This window comes from Puntigrus tetrazona, chromosome 16 (assembly GCF_018831695.1).
Source record: "Puntigrus tetrazona isolate hp1 chromosome 16, ASM1883169v1, whole genome shotgun sequence".
Lineage (NCBI taxonomy): Eukaryota > Metazoa > Chordata > Actinopteri > Cypriniformes > Cyprinidae > Puntigrus > Puntigrus tetrazona.
The window spans coordinates 20,580,249-20,598,115 of NC_056714.1; the positions used below are offsets into that span (position 1 = coordinate 20,580,249).

The 17,867-nt window shown below is 38.6% G+C and overlaps 2 protein-coding genes across 9 annotated transcripts; one reads left to right on the forward strand and one right to left on the reverse strand.

The window, feature by feature from the left end:
- Nucleotides 1–33: 33 nt before the first annotated feature.
- fli1rs (Fli-1 proto-oncogene, ETS transcription factor-related sequence) lies at nucleotides 34–12,579 on the reverse strand. 5 transcript variants are annotated; one of them, XM_043261474.1, is made up of 10 exons: nucleotides 12,391–12,579; nucleotides 6,374–6,579; nucleotides 6,049–6,218; nucleotides 4,172–4,375; nucleotides 3,902–3,973; nucleotides 2,946–3,014; nucleotides 2,782–2,844; nucleotides 2,620–2,667; nucleotides 1,090–1,173; nucleotides 34–933 (listed from the first exon to the last, which is right to left on the reverse strand). In XM_043261474.1, exons 1-10 carry the CDS (start codon nucleotides 12,406–12,408, stop codon nucleotides 410–412), a joined length of 1,458 nt encoding a protein of 485 aa, XP_043117409.1. In that variant the 5' UTR covers nucleotides 12,409–12,579; the 3' UTR covers nucleotides 34–409. The 5 variants fall into 5 exon arrangements, with proteins under 5 accessions (XP_043117409.1, XP_043117413.1, XP_043117408.1 ...); XM_043261478.1 differs by lacking the exon at nucleotides 12,391–12,579 and adding an exon at nucleotides 12,141–12,291; XM_043261473.1 differs by lacking the exon at nucleotides 12,391–12,579 and adding an exon at nucleotides 11,897–12,087.
- Nucleotides 12,580–14,765: 2,186 nt separating this feature from the next.
- On the forward strand, nucleotides 14,766–17,758 carry LOC122360332 (ETS1-related protein). Of its 4 annotated transcripts, none has more exons than XM_043260843.1 (8): nucleotides 14,766–14,853; nucleotides 15,089–15,172; nucleotides 15,814–15,924; nucleotides 16,014–16,103; nucleotides 16,205–16,402; nucleotides 16,499–16,738; nucleotides 16,851–16,969; nucleotides 17,139–17,758. In XM_043260843.1, the coding sequence occupies exons 2-8, from the start codon at nucleotides 15,091–15,093 to the stop codon at nucleotides 17,412–17,414; spliced, it is 1,116 nt and encodes a 371-aa protein (XP_043116778.1). In that variant the 5' UTR covers nucleotides 14,766–14,853; nucleotides 15,089–15,090; the 3' UTR covers nucleotides 17,415–17,758. The 4 variants fall into 4 exon arrangements, with proteins under 4 accessions (XP_043116778.1, XP_043116779.1, XP_043116780.1 ...); XM_043260844.1 differs by having other exon boundaries at nucleotides 16,029–16,103; XM_043260845.1 differs by having other exon boundaries at nucleotides 15,847–15,924.
- Nucleotides 17,759–17,867: the final 109 nt, after the last annotated feature.

Genomic DNA, 17,867 nt, shown 5'->3' on the forward strand with positions numbered 1-17,867 from the left:
AAAAAAAGCACATTAATAAAGTTCACAGATGCATTAAGTGAGCTACATGGTTTATTGGTTTGAAATATAACGTTACATTGGGCAAAGTATTTGATTTAAAGAAAACTGTACAAAAAAGAACATGCTTACAAAGGAATATTACATTTTAAAACAGAGATGAGTATGCATGGGTTTGGGCAATGTTAGAGAAGTCCTTTCAATGCCTTATATAAAACATGCATGACATATTTACAATTTAGCCCAGAAGACGTACAGCTTTGTTTGATATGCATATATATACTGTACAAAAGATGGAGTGAGATGGAGAACTGTTTGGAGTTGCTACAAATGTTTTTGCACTGGATGAGGGATCAAGAATAGTTGCTGTTTTGTTATGATATGAAATCCAGGGCTTAAAAATTTGATTGTTTTAGTAATAAGAGTTCAAATGAGAGTGAGTGCTGGGATGTCGTGGCATGGGTGAGCTTGGATAGACCACTCCGGTTGCAGAGTTCCAGTAGGTGGTTGGAGGCCCAAAGAAATTCCCAGTGGAAACGGGCATAGGGGTTGAATGAGTGCCCATGAAGTTCATTTTTGGCTGGTGACTGTGGTAGCTTTGCACATACGGCACTTCAGCCTGGTATTTGAGCACGCCCCCTTCTGGAGGATGGTTTTGGTGGGCTTGGGAGATGCCCTGGAAATCGAATTTGTATGCATAGCGTTTGCCATGCACCTTGGTCATGATGTTCTTGTCATAGTAGTAGCGGAGGGCCCGGCTGAGCTTGTCATAGTTCATGTTAGGCTTGCTCTTCCGCTCCCCCCAGCGCTTGGCCACCTCATCTGGGTCGGTCATCTTGAATTCTCCATTAGTGCCCTCCCAGGTGATGATGGCGGCATTGTTGCTGTCAGAAAGCAGCTCCAACAAGAACTGCCACAGCTGGATTTGACCAGAGCCTGTGTGGAAAATAAAGTGTGTCAGAGATTTTTAGCAGTGAATGAAAGGGCTTTTTAGGACAGGTTGTTTTTTTGTTTTGTTTTTTTTTTCCCAAATGTGACCTTTTTAATGTATGCTGTACACAGAAACAGAATGTGGGTCGGTCAGACACCTACCCACAGTCCTGTCAGTGCTGGTGACGGGCAGGTTGTTAGAATTGTGTTTGGTCGGTCGGATCTTGGTGTGGAATGGTTTCGTTTCTGTGTAAAGAAGGTCGGGCAAACATCATACTAATAGTCAAACTAATCATGATGTACTTGGTTTGTGTGCAGCAATAGTTTTTTTCCCCAAATGTAAAAGTTCAACCGTCACTTCTGGTGTTTAATATCTTCACTGAATAAAAGTCAGTCTGACCCCATACTTTTTAATGATAAATGTATACATGTTATTTAAATTATTTAAAAAAAATAATGGTAATGAATTTTGTCCTAGGCATGTTTAATTTGTCCAAATTATATTAACAACAGGAATTAAGTTATTAACATATAGCTGATATACAGTAACTGTAAACATATATGGTTAATCTCATGTATTATTTAAAGGGGTCATATGATGCGATTTTAAATTTACAAGCTGTGTGTTACAAGCTGTTGCATAGATAAGATCCCTGAAGTTGCAAAGGTAAAAGTTTCAAAACTAAAGAGATTCTTTATAAAAGCTGACTTGTCCAGATCCTCCAAAAGTGACTAATTTAAACACGCCCCCAATTTTCTACTTCACATAGTGGGTTTATTTTTATAACACAACCCAAATGTTTTCGCAGAGAAAGAAGGCCGAGCTGTTATTCTCGCTGTGGGCGCCATGTTCAGGAGAAGCTGTGTGTCATAGTGAAACTACTTTGTTTGTGCTTTCAAAAAAGGGCACAACTAGAAATTAGTGTTTAAGTTGTATTCACAATGCTGTTTTAACCCAAGTATTAGAGTGTGTTCAGCGCGTTTATGGAGGACTGACTCTTACAACCTGTAGAGCAGCATATACAGGCTGTGCACAAAGACTATAAAACAATTCTACCTCTGCAAGGACAGTCTGACGCTTCTGACTCACAAACCTTTAAGTTACGTTTTCTTATTAAAAGAACCTGATAATTACTATTCAAACACAAGTTTTGAGCAACGTACAGTAATGCTTCTTATTTGTCGTTTCTCTGATCACAAATGCAGACATGGTGTTATGTTGACGAGGTGCAATGCGGTGTGTAACAGGACATTACTAAGTCATGATAATCAGTAATTATGTCTCCACTGGATGCGACAAATGCTGTGTTTGTAATGGCGCCGGGACGTAGCATCACGTTATGATGAGGGGCATAACATTTTTGTCACATGCTTGCAGTAGTCGGCCAATCGTAGTGCACTGTATAGCTGGCCAATCAGAGCACAAATCGACCTATTTCAGAAGGAGGGGCTTAAAGGGAGGAACAAATGTACAGTGTGTGGAAAATGTGTTTTTTGCACCTTAAACCACATAAACCATTTGCTTTATACCAAATACTGTTATTTTTAGCAACATCATATGACCCATTTAATTATAATAGGGCAAAACGTTGTGCCCAGTATGTGCATCCCAAGATTACATACCCTAAAAAGGCCACATTTGTTAATAATTTGACAATGCTTCTTATACAAGTTTTCTGAATCGTCACTTACCTGGATTTGCAAGACGGCTGCTAATAGGACCTAATGCTTGGTAGGGGTCTGCGAAGTTGGAAATGTACAATACTGATTAGATATTTTGAGGTGTAGTTTACCATTCAATTCAATTCAATTCAAAAGCAGTTTCATAGAGTTATTAAAAGGGCACTTGTCGACCTTGTGGAAGTCTTGGTGGAGGCTCTGTAATTCTGGTGTTGTGCTGATGTTCGATTGGAGAACCTGTAAGATTTAAAGAAGTTGTTCTGTTTTTTTCTTTTTTAAACATTTCATATTTATGTAATATAATTATGTAACATGATGTTTTGTGAACGCAGAGCAACCTTTTGGGACAGCTGGTAAGGCATTTGAGGACCAACTGTTCCTTCTGCCGATCTCCTCAAAGTTGTTTTCTGTGCCGAGGAAAAGTCAGATAGGAGCCGTTAACAAAAGGGAGATTTTACAGGAAAGGATGGCTTTAAAGAGTAAGGAGAAGGGCAGCCACAGAAGGAAGGAAGCTCTGCATTAAAGATCCCTAAGGAGAAATGCAGGGCAGAACAAAGCCAGCAGCAAAACCGTAAGAAGACCTGAAGATGGCACACAATTCCTCAGGGCGATTGTCCTTTTGTTCTAACTGATTCTCTTTACCACAGAATAGTCAATTGTATCCTAGCCTGAGCTCTACACCCCTTACTTCCTGTCCTGATGCAGCTGTTTCCTGTCTGAAAGTGCAATGATTCAAAAACCTTGCAACACTTGGGGCAAAATTCATTGAAGAAACAAACTATAGTCTGCATAGGACCTCTCTAGATCTTAGCCATTGGCATTATATCATTATGATAACTTATTGGAGTATTTTTTACAATATTCTTTTTTCCAGTGGCTATTTAATGGAAGTTTCAATTTTTCCAAAAAATTCAATTGTTTCTAACCTGTATGAGTTTTTTTCTTCTGATGAATACAAAATATATTTTTAAGAGTGTTGGTAACCAAACAACGGGAGTCATTGACTTTCATTGTATTTTTTTCATGCTACAGTAGTAGTAACTGTTGTTAAAAAAATATTTTAGGGTGAACTACCCCTTTATGAATTGTTGCAAAGCTAAAATTAAAACGGTGGCTTATCACTGAGTGGAAACCACATTGTGGTGAAATACGTGTTTAGTAAATAGTTGCACTGATTAAAATTAATAAGACAATTATTAGGCACAAAATTGCTCATCCAATCAGAATTTACAGCCGGAACAATAAATGAAACTAAATGATATCTTAAAAATAGAAGTAATAAACTTTGACTCACCAGCTTTAACCTGTAGTCTAGGCTGAGGTTGTGTATTGGTAGGGGTTGCTGGGTAGGAAAAAGTGGGGCTACCTGAGTAAACGATAGAAAAAGAAAACAAGCCCTATTAATTTACTGTATATATATATATATATATATATATATATATATATATATATATATATATATATATATATAGGCACAAACTACAATGTTCTAACACTGTTTTCTTTACCAAATTAACAATTAGTAATGGATTATTCATATGGAATTATGGGCGAAGTTCCTTACTCTCCCGGAGGTAGTTAAGATGGGAGAGCAGGATGTCTGTATTGTATGCGGTAGTGAGACGCATCATGTCCTCTTTGGTCATTTTGCAGAGCTCTTTTCCATGCAGAGTATGAAACAGAGACACGTCCACATCGGAAAGGCCGTATTCCTTTATTGCCCACTCTACCCACTGCCGCACGTGGTCTTGTGTCCATACTTCTGGGTCTAAAACAGGACAGAAGCAAGAACAAAATGAGGAACAAGTGCTTGAGCCGTGACTTTACTTATCAGAGTTCAAACATGAGGTAAAGAAGTCAGTGCACTGCTCTTTATTTCAGTAAGATAATGCTGATACATCTTGTTGTACTTCAGTAAGGTTTTTGGGCCAAGGGGAATATATATATATTCAGGGTTTCCAAGGAGGCAAGGCAGGCAGTGTACTAATAATAATAATAAAACAAAGACACCCTAAGAATGTGGCTATACATCCATAATAAATCACTTAAAATAAACACACACAAAACCAGTAAAAGCCATTCTTGATCTATTTTTATGTTTGCATAAATGTCTGTATACACATTTATTTTTTACCATTGTCTTTTTTTCTTCACAGCTTAGCCATTGAGATTAATAGGAATGGTATCGGAAATGTTTCTCTGCATATTGCAGACCTCCTGTTACAAACCATCATACTCTTTATTTGTCCTTGAAATATGACGCCATATCCGAGAATTATGAGCATTATAATTGTTTGGTCTGGGTGACTCATGAGGAGGTATCCCGTAAACTCACTGTCACACAATGCATGGAGCGACTCCACTGCTCTGCCCTTTTAATGATGTTACGACGACCTTCAGAATGCCTCACTGAAGATAACTCGACTTCCTAATTGGTTTGGGAGTAAAGAGTGATTATCTCTGTTGGAATCTGTGCAATCATTAGTAGTTTGGTCTGCTGGGTTACTGGGATCTACCCGAAGGAAACACATCAGTGTTTTTTCTAACTTTTACAGTGCATGCATTGCAAATTAGCCTTTTTTCCCACAAAGCACAAGATTCAAAGTGATGCAAGAGCCTTTGGCCACTGCATAATTACCACATATCTTTGTTTAGACATCTATACATCCTCTAATTTTAAAAATTGGTCAACTGCAGACTAAATCTGTCAGATGCTAAAATGTTTCCCTTTTTTTACAAGACAACATTACGGTCAACAGGTGTTATTTATTTAGTATCTATATCAGGGGTCATCAAGTTTGGTCCTGAAGGGTCTGTCCCTGCGGAGTTTAGCTCCATCTCCAATCAAACACACTTGAAACAGCTAATCAAGGTCTTACTAGGTGTACTTGAAACCTCCAGGAAGTTTGTTCAGGCAAGTGGAGCTAAACTCTGCAGGACACCGGCCCTCCAGCATCAAGCTTGATGACCCCCAATCTATATACTGTTGTGTATTTATTAATCATTTGAATTGGCTTTTAATTGTATATTTTTAGTTATTACAGTTCATTTAGTTACAAAGGCAACATTTCTAATTTTTATGTTTTTAATTGTTTTAATGTGTTAGTCTTAATAACATGAAATCTACATTTATAATACATACAATACATAATACACAGTCTTAAAAAGGTTTGTTTCAAAATACATTTCTTTCCCTATGATGGTAAAGGTTAATTTTCAATTTTCATTTTTGCAGTCTTAAGTGTCACACGATCCTTCAGAAATCACTCTAATACACTAATTTGGTGGTCAAGAAAACAGTTGTCCTGCTTTTTTGTGAAAAATGTTTTGTAATATTGTGAATGTCTTTACTGTCACGTTTGATTAAATCGATGTATATGTTGTGTATATCATCACAAATTTTAAAAGGTTTGTGAATGCATTTTCAGTGATAGATCTGACCTGCTGGTACAATGACCCTCTTCTCCTCTGTGGTGCTGCTGGGCGGGGTGGCAGTCTGCGGGCTGCTCCGTGGCTCTGGGTAAGAGGCCTGGTAGGCCATCGGTCCCCCATCACTGTTACTCATGTGTCGGGACCTTTTAGTCACGCTGCAGTCCACTGGGGACTCACGGCTGTGGCATGCACGAGAGAAAATAAGAAATGGCGAGCTCAAATCCTTTGGTTCTAAATGCTCACGTTGTGATATTGAAGGATTAGTTTAATCAAAATTCAGATGTGCATATTGACAGATTTGAGTGTATACATGAACGTAGGTTTGTTGTCCCACCTGGTTCCGTTGATGTGTTCTGCTCTCTTCGCAGGGTTCTGTGTGGCCGATCCAGTCCAGTCTGGCTCAGTGGGTTCTATGCTCTCTTCAGAACCCTGTCTGAACACTGCAGGCGAGGTGATCTCTCCCTTCATGTGCATGGCCTGGGGACCGCTGAAGGGTGACTCGAAAATGGACTGGTTCTCACTCACCACTGATAGAGCTTCCTGTGAAGTATACAACACACACTGGCTATGTAAACAAAACACTTAAAGTCCTTGCTTTAGGTGAACAACAAATCATAGAGTAAAAATAAAAAGAACACTTAATCATTTAGTCAGCAACAGGGATGTTACCGGTTTCCGTTGCTATCGCTATGCTTTGACTTTCTAATCAGCAACTGATGTCATGTGAACTGATTTGGGGCACGAACTTAGGGTTTATCTGGACAGTAAATAAAAACTTTAGGGGGAAATGCACTCTAAAAAAAAAAAATGAAGCCTCATAATTGATGTCCATTGTTCCACCACGGAACCTCTGCATTTCACAAAAGTTCTGGATGGTGGAGAAGGTTAGCTTATGAAAATGTTCTTCACAATATTGTTCCTTGTAGAACAGTTCAGTAAAAAATTCTATCGCATCTGTGCGAAAACCCCATTTAGAAACCTTTATTTTTAAGAAAAAATAAATCAAGAAATTGTTTAATTCAGTCTCTTGACTCAAAAACCTTATGAAACTATAAAATTTGCATTAGGTTTGCTTATATGCTCTCTTATTGTTCCGTTACAAGAGGTATTAATTATGAAACCGAAAAATATGTTTATCGGAATAGTTTAGGGTTTTTTTTTTTTTTTTTACTTCCAGGTAGATATGACTTGGCACAAGAGTCAGATTAGAAATTGAGACATCATCTATGCATTTTCTTCCTTTGTTTATAGTGTTGGCCGTCTGCTCTCGAGCACACTGGTCTAGGTGTGTCCGTTTGAAACTTCAAAAAGACGTTTTAAACATTCAAATGTATGTAAGTGTTTGTGCATGAATAAATGTTTGTGTTATAGCTGAATTCAGGGAGCTTGTTTAGAGGGCTTTAGTATTGTCTTTAGAGCTGAAATACGTCAGCACTGAGCTTTTTCGGTGGCTCACAGGAAATCTGGCCCCCATGTGCAGTGAAACCTTTTGGCATGGGGCATGAGATAGGAAACAGAGGAGTGGTAGAAATGTGGGTCATTTAAAGCTGAAAAACAAATTTGTTCTGAATGCTGTTGAGGTTGAGGGTCACCAACCAGGGAGGAGGCAGCATTGTAGGGTGCATTCACCTGACCTGAAGTCTTGTTTAGTTTAAAGGTCTGGTATAAAAATGCTTTTTGATGAGATGAAGTTAAACGGATTTTATATTGTGCCTATTTCAGATTAAGACTACCAGGAAAGAACACCAACTGCTTTTGAGTAGTTTTGTCAATTCAGAATTAAGAGAGCCTGAATTTCAATTGAACTAGCGGAACAAGAATATGAATGCAAGGATGTCGAATTGCAGTGACGTTCATTTCAAAGAAATTCATGCGACTAATTTTGAACTGGAAAAGCTAAGTCGAGACAAACTTCTTGATGGTTGTTGGCCTCGCTCTGCTTAGTTAGAAAGCTTTAAAAGCTTTGCCGTTTCATAGGGCTTTTTCGAATGGATGCATGGATTTGTTGTTGCAATGTGATTGAATATAACTGGTTCTCGTAATATCTTAGATTTTTGCCCAGCAGTAATCCGCTATAAATACACTTCCACAACTCCTAATCACTTCCAAATCTCCTATTGAACTAGCTGCGAATAGCACCAGCTATCTCTATAATGAAAGCCCTGAAAAAAGTCCTGCTCTAGTAGAGAAGTGAAAGCGCGCTCAAAACAAGGGCGAAGCTGAGAACTCGAAGCGTTTTCTCCGCCTAGTCTGTGCGCGTTCGCAAGCGTCAGCGTTGTGTATATACACAACTACAAAAGTGCAATCCACAGCCTTATCTGACGCTAGACGTGATGCTGAACTGCATTGTAAAACACCATTTTAAAATATTTGTAAAGATATCAGCGTACAAAAAGCCAATGTGCTAGCTGGATAAATGACGTATTCCACATCTTCTCTTTTTCAGTCAGCTAGTGAAGCATTTGGTATTTCGTTCTGCAGTTAAAATTATTCTGCACCTATGCACCTTTAAACCACAACCCCACACACATAGTACTGCTCTCTCTCCTCCAAAGTGATGAACATAAACATACTCTACCCTGGCCACCAATGCCACAACTGACTTCCTGTTCGATGAGTTTCATATCAGTCTCTGTTGCTGAGAAACCAAATGCAATATTTTAGCAAACATGAACTGCACGCTGTGTGCAAAATGTCAGAGTCGAGGTCAGTGAGATTAATGTGCATCTCGCATCAAAAACAACACGCAGAGGTGCACATAAACACAGTCATGCTATTGTTGTGCCGTCCTTGGCGTCGAGGGGTGCCTGTGACACACATGCAGTGTTTTCAAGTCAATTGCAACAGACCTCCATTTGGTCTTGTGAAAGAAATTTTCATTTTGTCACAACAGAACTTGTGGTAGTGCAACACTGCACACAAAAAAAAACCTGGGTGCTTTTAGGTTTCGGAGGTTTTGCACGAATGCTAATCACACAGTGCATCACCCTCAAAGGGCAGAGCTCACTGCAAACTGATTCTGTGATAATCCAACAGATTTATTAGATTACCATTAGAAATTATATATATATATTGTTTTTTTTAAAGACGCACAGGTTTGAATCTGATGCATACTATTAAATGAAGCGCTGAGGAGCAGTGTGGTCAATCTTTTGGTAATGAAATCAGGTTATGAAATGTCCCTTAGGTTATCATAATGAGACATTGGGTAATATGGGACGCGCAATCTGATGTGCGTATTTGTTTATCACAGTTGGCCTTATCATATTCTAGTTAGTTTGCTGCTGCAATGTGTTGGTCTGACTTTTACAGTGAAAATTGTGGTAAAATGCAGAATTCAGACATGTAAAAACATTTTTGCTGTACATGTACTGAACACTGTATAACATGTAGCCATCCTCCACATCTATTATTTATTTTCATGATTTTAAATGTAATTAAAGGGCCTAATTGTGCAATCAGTCAACTTCATTTAATAACTCGGGGTTACTGCATATAAAGGCATTCTATGTAATGTTTAATTTGGGCTATATTTGCCATGTAAATCCATTAAATAACTATATAAATATAACTGTCGTTAAGGAACATTATTGGGGAAGACGGGATTATTATAATTGTAGATTTACCCCAAAATTATTATTATTATAAAAAAATTTAAATATTATTTAAAATATGTATATGGAAACTTTATTTTTTATTATTGTACACATAAATGATGCCACCTCTGAAAATTTATGAAAATATTGTAAAAGTAAAATAATAATGGAAAGGTAAATAGTAGCCTACTCTGTCATCGAAGTACTAAAGAAAATAAATAGTACAAAAGTTTCCTGCAAAATAGTGGTAGGCTTTAAAACCACCATTTCTATATTTTTTTTAAAAGTATGCAACCCGGCGATGGCGGACACAGCTTCGGTTAGAAACGAAAGTCAGAAAATATTTTTACATTTGTTTTGTAGTGTCTGTTTTGAACCCCCCTCCCTACACGGTCGAGTGATTCTACTGCTCGTTTCTCCAGAGATAACCAAGAAAGGATGAAATATGTGTCAACCGACCCCGGTCTCAGATAATTAACCATTTTTCGTGTAGTTTGTAACTTACTGGCTCTGATAAAACTGCGTCCATTACGCTTCTAAGAAACAAAATGCATATTTAAATAGGCTACTCAACACGACTGAGGCTCTAAATTGTTTATTTTTTAGTTTATAGCTACTCGTAATTATTCGTTACTACCCGAAATTGCCAATGTAATGCAAAAATTACAAATAAAAATAAAGTGCCTGTTAAAATAATTTACTTTAACTGAATGAAGATTATCATCTTAGTGATAGCATTGTTAGGCCAATAATAAAACCAATAACTACAAATTAGAAAATTATATATATATATATATATATATATATATATATATATATATATATATATATATATATATATATATATATATATATTATACAATCAGTCTATAATTTGTAATGTCGTATAATAACGAAGATAGCCTATATTAAAAGCTAATGAATCATGTTCGAGAACTTTCACAGTTATGATGTTAGTCATGTTCAGTTTGCGAGAGTGAAGGAAAGCAGAAGTTGACGTTAAGGCATGCTGATTTTGCAAAGAGACACGCAGCTGCGCTCTGAGCTGCAAAAACACTTTGTGGTTTTCACAAGTTTTAATCAGCAACATCTTGCAAGTGGAGATGGGGGCGCTTCTCCGAGGAGAACCTGCATCAAGAGCGCGTGGAGACGCGGCACGTTCGAGTCCGATCGAGTTCGCCGTCCGGCTCGTTTAATTGAAATGCAAAACAATGCACTGGCATCGCACATCTATCGAATCAATTTTGTTTTGTCAGTCTTTGTTGCCTTTTTTTTCGAGGAGGGACTGCGGAAGTGTGTGCGGAAAGTCTGAGGTTTGAGACAGGAAGCCTGCTCGGCTCTGATAACGACACCTGACAAGCGCCCAGCACTTTGCTATAAATTATTCCTTCAAGAACTAAATCAGGCACGGGATGACTACAAACGAGAAACACGGGAATGCGACAGAAGTTGTGAGGTTTAGGGATGGTTGCGTGAAAGGACGAGATGAACCAACACAGAACGAACAATAAAAAACAACCCCAGTGCGTCACATTCAAAGATGTTCATCAAATAAAAAATAAGATATTAGCATAGGCCTATTTAATATTATCCCCGCACGTATCTCTAACGTTTGTGAAAGCCTTGTTTGAAAGCGTGTCTATTTAAAACAATTTAGTGGTTATTTTGTTAGAGAATATAGTTGCACTTTAGTTTAAGGTTACAATGTAATTACTTTAAATATGAGATTAATTAACTATGTCCTTGCTATATGGTTGCAATTATGCATAGCTGTTGTATTGTTATTATAGCTAACAGCAAGTGGACTGCGTGTAATAAGGACACGTTAAAACAAAGTATTTGCTAAAATATGTAAATAATACAAGAGCTAGAAAAAATCATCCACGTTTTATGATTTTCTATGTTTTGTTTTAAGTGAATATAGGTACAGTTTAATTAATCGAAGTTACAGAATAGTTCACCTACCCTTCGCTAATTTTTGATATTGCTGGAAAGTGTTCAGGACGAATAAAACACCTCACCGCGTCAAGTATTAATAATACTGGCTGTCGTTTGCCACCATTTTCTGCCATGGCATTACCGTCCTAATAACACTTAAGAAATTCACCATTTATCACATTTATGTGCTTTAATATAGCCTATTAGTTCTTGCAAAGTGCCATGGCAGGTTTAACCAGACCCTACAAATTGATAACAACAATAATAATTAAAAAAATTACTATACGTTTTCGTTTTGTGATTTTAAATGCTCCGCGGCGTACCTTCTTGTTGGCGCCATAAAGCCACCTGCCTCGAGAGCGCCCCGCCATAATTGTGCCATACGTGAAATTCGGTACATTGTTTTCCAGTTTGCGTTCGCGAGAGTTTTCGTTGCTCTTAAGACGGTAAGCAGAAAGCAGGTTAGCTGCAGCTAACCTGTGTGTTAATCAAACGCGCCGTGTCGCGCAAAAGAACTGTTCAAAAAAAAAAAAAATTAAACAAATGGAATAACAAATTTGTGCATACCCTCTCGCGCGCGCTGCGGACACCATTTCGTTTTTTATCTGAGTCTAAATGTTGTAGCGGTTTCTTGTGTTATTAAAGAGCCGACATTCAACCACGAACGGGAAGGAAGAGGAAATTTTGTACAAGAAGGAAAGAGTGGGGACCTGCATCACCGCCTTGCTCTCTCACCAGTAGTCGCGCTAACCGTGTGGGTGGTTGCGCGCTCGCTACTCATTTTCAGAACAGACAATAAACCAGATCAAACGCCTACCTTAATAGTACAGTCCATTGCAGATTTCTGTGGAGTTCATGAAGAAAATACTTTGGTAAACTTGAGCTACGTAAAGCCAGGTACTTTGATAACCCGGCTGAAACGCATCGACTTGTGTGCACAGGCGCATTTAGTCATCGGCGCAAACCATACTATTTTCGCTGAGACCATAACCGGATGGCAACGGTTTTTTTTTTTCTTCTGAGCTCTCCTTTCTAAAATTGGGAAGTGAAGTCACACAAAGCATCTAGCTCTGTTCCTTATTGGTGAACTCTTATTGCACTAACTCCTCGGATTATTTGCTAAGCCAAAACCTTCCGTTTAAAATGCACTGAATGTAACGAGGTGTTGCAATCGGTTTATTAGTAATTAATTCAAATCCGATCTCTTTCCTTTTAAGAGCAACGTAGAACTGGTTTTCGTTTCTGACTTTGTTTGCGGTGAAAATCTATTCAATGGAGATCCGCGACATTGATTTGTAGGTTGCGTGTGAATATTTTACCTGATGCTTTGTTTTTAACCACTTACGGTCGACTAATTTATTCTGTGGTCCTGTTTTTTTTTCAACATTTTCTTTGTTTTTTGCATTAGCATGTAAGACTAAGAACAGGCATTAATATATACGTTTTCTGTTATACCTTAATTACAGTTAGACGTTTACCTTATCTTCAAGCATTTTATATATATATATATATATATATATATATATATATATATATATATATATATATATATATATATATATATATATGCAGGAAATTCTCAAACCACAAATACCGTATCAGTATCCTAAAACAACAGCTGCATAAAAGCTTTTCAAATCCGTTGCGTTATTCAGGTATAGTTTTTGCTGCCCACCAATTTGCTTGATTGAAAATTAAAGCGGATGATTCGTGAATTATCTAGTGCGTAATCATTCCTTGATAGTTCAATCATTGCGCATAATTATTCAGAAAAAAAGTAGTGCGGTATCACGAAGTAGGTGTTAGCGTTTCGTTGTTTTTATACTATAAAAATGTGTGTTTTTTTCTTGTTAAATTTCGAGACGGGGAGGTGCCATGGGAATTTGACACTGATTGTATCCTCTTCAGTGAGCGGGCTCCTTCAATCACGACTCAAGCCTTGCACGATTTGGCAACTTACTTTTCCAGATGTATTTTTTCTGCGCGCCGGAGGAAAATGGCCTGAGGTGTTTGTTTATACAAGACCCTTGGGTTGGTCTTATCTGTCCAAAGCACTCACGCCGTGATTTCAGGCCTCCTCGACTCGGAATTTTACAGGCCATTGTTCTCTCGAATGGCTTTTAAAGATACGAACTCCTCATTAAAGTCAAAGTTGCTGGTTCTGATTGATCTTATTTCTAACTTCCAGTTCGAACGTTTCTCCTCTCGTCGCTTTATAAGAATGTGTTTAGATCGGTAAGTGATATAGACCCCTGCAGATTAGCATGAACTGTTTTACTGCAAGGCCTAGGCTAGGCGTAGTCGTTTATTATTGTGCGTTATTACGGAATTAATTCAGTTCAGGTGAATCATTTATGTTTTAAGTATTTCGTTCTTAAAAAAAGTTACGCTAGGCAAAAATGAAAACATTATAAGGCCGGTCTGCTTATAAAATATGTCTTGTCATATCGTAATTATAATAGCCTAACGTTATTAACTGTTTTGTTAGGCTTATAGGGACTAGCCACAGACCAGCTAATAAAAAGAACAAGGTTTGGTTTTAAAGTTCATTAGGAGTTCATTAGAAACTTAATAGACCTCATTCAAGGTAGGCTCGTTTCAAGTTTTAAGTTATGAATGAAAACGAGGCTGTGTTTGTTACATTTTCACCAAGTTCCTTGTCAGCTAATTGTGTTTTTGATATATTTCAATGGTATTTCCAAAGTTTCCTGTCACCAAGAAGCTGAATGATCAACACACATTCAAAAAAAAAGAACCATTTTAGAACATTTGAATAATCCGAAGAACTGTTTCCCATTATAGCCCTTAATATGCTTTCGCGCAACAGGAACGTTCCATTTATAAAAAAAAAAATGTTCCTCATGGAACATAGATTCGAATAGCATTTGTTGAACGGGCTGTAATTTAACGAAATCAAAGATATAGACTTATTTTCTTTCTACGTAGTAAATTTAGGACAAACGGTCTCGTGTTCGGGAAAAAAAAATCTGAAGGGACGTGTCTGTCAAACCTGTCTAGTGATGTTATTTCTACTCCCCGTGGACGTCTTTTTCTATGAATGGAAGGGTAACAAATCTGTGGTCGTGACTCCTGCCTGACGTCACGAGGAGTAAAAGGAGGGAAGCGCAGTCACGACGCATTCCTTCACGAGACGCGGGGACACGCCCCATCGCGCGCGGCCTCTTTATAACGGTCCTGAGTCAAGCAGAAAGAGCCAACAGAGCTGCAAGGCAGAGATTGAAGCTGACATCTGGAATAAAGACTCTGTGAGAACTTTAAGGTAAGGTTTTCTATGCAACAGGATTTTAAATCGGTATTATCAGTGTTTGAATTACTGGCAGCCATTGAAAATAATGGACTGATTTTCACACACGGATGTGTTTAATTAAATTATACTACAGAGCGTGAGAGATCATTTTTATTGGAATAATTAAGATGAAAAAAAAATCATTAGCCCAAATGAAAAGAACATTCTAAGTTAGGGTGATTATCTAAATTATGCTGTTTTCCTTCAGATATGGAAATGTATCAAGCTGGATTTTACACAGAAGACTTCAGAACTCAGGAGGTTCCTGGTGGATTTGACTTCAGCTCATATGGTAATATCTTATTTCCACACAACGCTTAAAAATTCAAACCTTCGGTTATCTCTCGCACTATATGAACGATAACGAAATTTGCAGTCATCACGTTCAACTTGCCCTCAAGGGAAAAATCTGTCAGATTTTGTGGGATTTAGTATTTCTCCAGCTTTTGTTTCCTGAATGTCCGTGCAAAACATTTCCGTTGTCCTTGAGCAGCAAAGCCAGCATTGCAACACCCCTGTCAAAACCCTAAAACTCAGACCTTGACATCTTGTTTGCGTGCGCTAATTCAAAGCTCATCAGGAAAAAGGGGTTGTCAGGCTATGCATGCTCTGAGATTTAGGAATGTCCAAACCAGGGATGTTGAAAAAAGGGGTGGTCGGGTTAAAGATACACCCGTGTTTTTTTTTCTGCTCCCTCCCTCTCTTCCTAATCCTTTCCTCCAGACTTCCTCCTCAAACAGATTTAGCACCCCCTCTCCTACACCCTTCTTCATCACTTTGTCACGGCCCCTTTACTAGTGCTTCCTTTCATTTCCAACACACTTCGGGCTAGGTGTAGAAAACTTTATGGGAGGTCACATCCATTGTTCATTCTAAAATACACCGTTTCTTCAGGCTCTCATTCATTTTACATCTTTGATAATGTACCTCCAGACTGCAGTGGTGAAGACCTGTCCTTTTTATTAGACAGCAAAGGACCTGCCCAACAGCAGTATCCAGAAACATATTCAGAGCCCCAGAAGGAGCATTTGCACAGTTCTAAAGGTAACCATCTCATTATATACATATTCCTTTCATTACATAAATGCACAAAGCAGACAAGTACATTTTTTGTGTGTGTTTTTGATTAATAGGTCTTACTCTTGCAGTCAACTCCACTGATTCTGGACTCTTTAATCTGGACTCCTTTCCTGAGTTTAGCTGCTGGGCGTCCTATACTAATAGTAAGTATCAGAGGCTCGTTTTTCCCTCTTCTTTTTAAATTGTTTAAAATACTTTTTGTACTGAAGTGACATGGCCTCATACTGTTGTAATTTCTCCAAAGTTCCAGAAGGAATGGTAGCAGACAGGCAGCAGGTTGCCTTTCAAGAAACAAATCAAACCTACCAGAACCTCGTCCCTCTATGCGCTCCAGCACAAAGCAGTCCGTTCAGCCCAGGGATGGACACCAGCAGCCATTACCAACCTGGGAAAGGTCCAAACCACAGAGGAGCATCCGGTACCGTCAATCTGGACCATTTGGGTAGGCATTTGAGAGTCTCATGAATAAATAACAATCATGCCATATATATTTATATATATATTTCCGCTAATATTAACTGTTGTCTTTCTTGTGTAGGTGATAATGAGAGAACATATGCCTTGTATGAGGCAGAGCAGCAGAGCAGACCTTCATATTGGTCTGATTATCCATCACCCGGTTACTGCACTTCCATGCTGGGACAGCCTGCATCCTCTTCATCGCCTCCGGTTACTAAATCCTCTGAGCAGTTCTGTCCCCGTGTGGCCAAAAGGCGCAACGCACCATCTCAAAGATCAGACAGAGAGGGTGAGATGACACCCATGTCTGCCTATCCAGGTGAGGCACTGTTACAGAGACTTCTGAAGCTTAAACATTCGTCACAACAGCGAGCGAGAACCATTTGTTCTCATCAAGATACGGTAACTCAGCATTGTCTGTTGTCCACCAGGATCCGGGCCAATCCAGCTTTGGCAGTTTCTTCTTGAACTTCTGCTGGATTCTGCTTGCCACACGTTTATTAGCTGGACTGGAGATGGCTGGGAGTTTAAAATGTCCGATCCTGCAGAGGTAAGATTCATAGTTCATACCAAAAGACAAAAACACGTACAGACATTGTGAGCGAAAGGTCATCAGTTATCTTTACATCTGACATTTGCACATTCTCTCGCTTGCTCTGAAGTGCTCTTACTGGTTGCTTTAAAATACTTAGCATTTCCCTCGTATCCTCCTCCTCCAGGTGGCGAAGCGGTGGGGCCAGTGTAAGAACAAGCCAAAAATGAACTACGAGAAGTTGAGTCGTGGCCTGCGCTACTACTACCATAAAAACATCATTCACAAAACGGCAGGGAAGCGCTACGTCTACCGTTTCGTATGTGATGTGCAAGGAATGCTTGGGAAAACCGCACACGAGGTCTTTGCAAGTCTAAACGTCTCACCGTCAAATGGCGCATCTCCACAGTCTGTTGTAAACACAGCCAGATCGGAGGAAACTACAGAGTCCTGGGCGCATTAGAGAGCGTTTTCAAACGCCCGTGATTATCTAAGCGAACTGTAAAACACCAGACATCTTGTCCTGGAAGTAGTAAGGACAGAGAAAAGACTGAAAGATATGTACTTTAAACTGATTTGGACTTCTGAATGAGTTGGTTTTCAATAACGGATCTGAAATCGGCCATCAAATGCAGTTAGGTGCCTTTAGAAAACTTTGTTAGCTACCTCTTTTGACATCGAAACAATAATTTTGTAAATGTTTTTTTTTGCCTTCTGTAAGTATTCTGATGCTTCGAAATCAGATTGTGCATTCTTGTAAATAAATTATGTCACAGTATACACCTTTTTACAAAAAACATACTTGGTTTGAAGTTTTTTAATACGCTGTTATCACAGATGGGGTTTAAAAGCTTGACGTCCAACGAAAACTGTAGGGATTGTAAAAGAGTCACCAACAGGTGGAGCGCGTAAGTAT

Bases quoted from the DNA above. Each gene is read 5' to 3' on its own strand.
- fli1rs (XM_043261473.1), bottom strand. From the start codon at position 11,944: ATGGCGGGGCGCTCTCGAGGCAGGTGGCTTTATGGCGCCAACAAGAAG. The intron at 6,580-11,896 runs GTACGCCGCGGA...TATACTTCACAG, and splicing joins TTTATGGCGCCAACAAGAAG to GAAGCTCTATCAGTGGTGAG. The intron at 4,376-6,048 runs GTCAGATCTATC...GTCCTGTTTTAG, and splicing joins GAGGGTCATTGTACCAGCAG to ACCCAGAAGTATGGACACAA.
- LOC122360332 (XM_043260843.1), top strand. From the start codon at position 15,091: ATGGAAATGTATCAAGCTGGATTTTACACAGAAGACTTCAGAACTCAG. The intron at 15,173-15,813 runs GTAATATCTTAT...ATGTACCTCCAG, and splicing joins ATTTGACTTCAGCTCATATG to ACTGCAGTGGTGAAGACCTG. The intron at 16,970-17,138 runs GTAAGATTCATA...CTCCTCCTCCAG, and splicing joins AAATGTCCGATCCTGCAGAG to GTGGCGAAGCGGTGGGGCCA.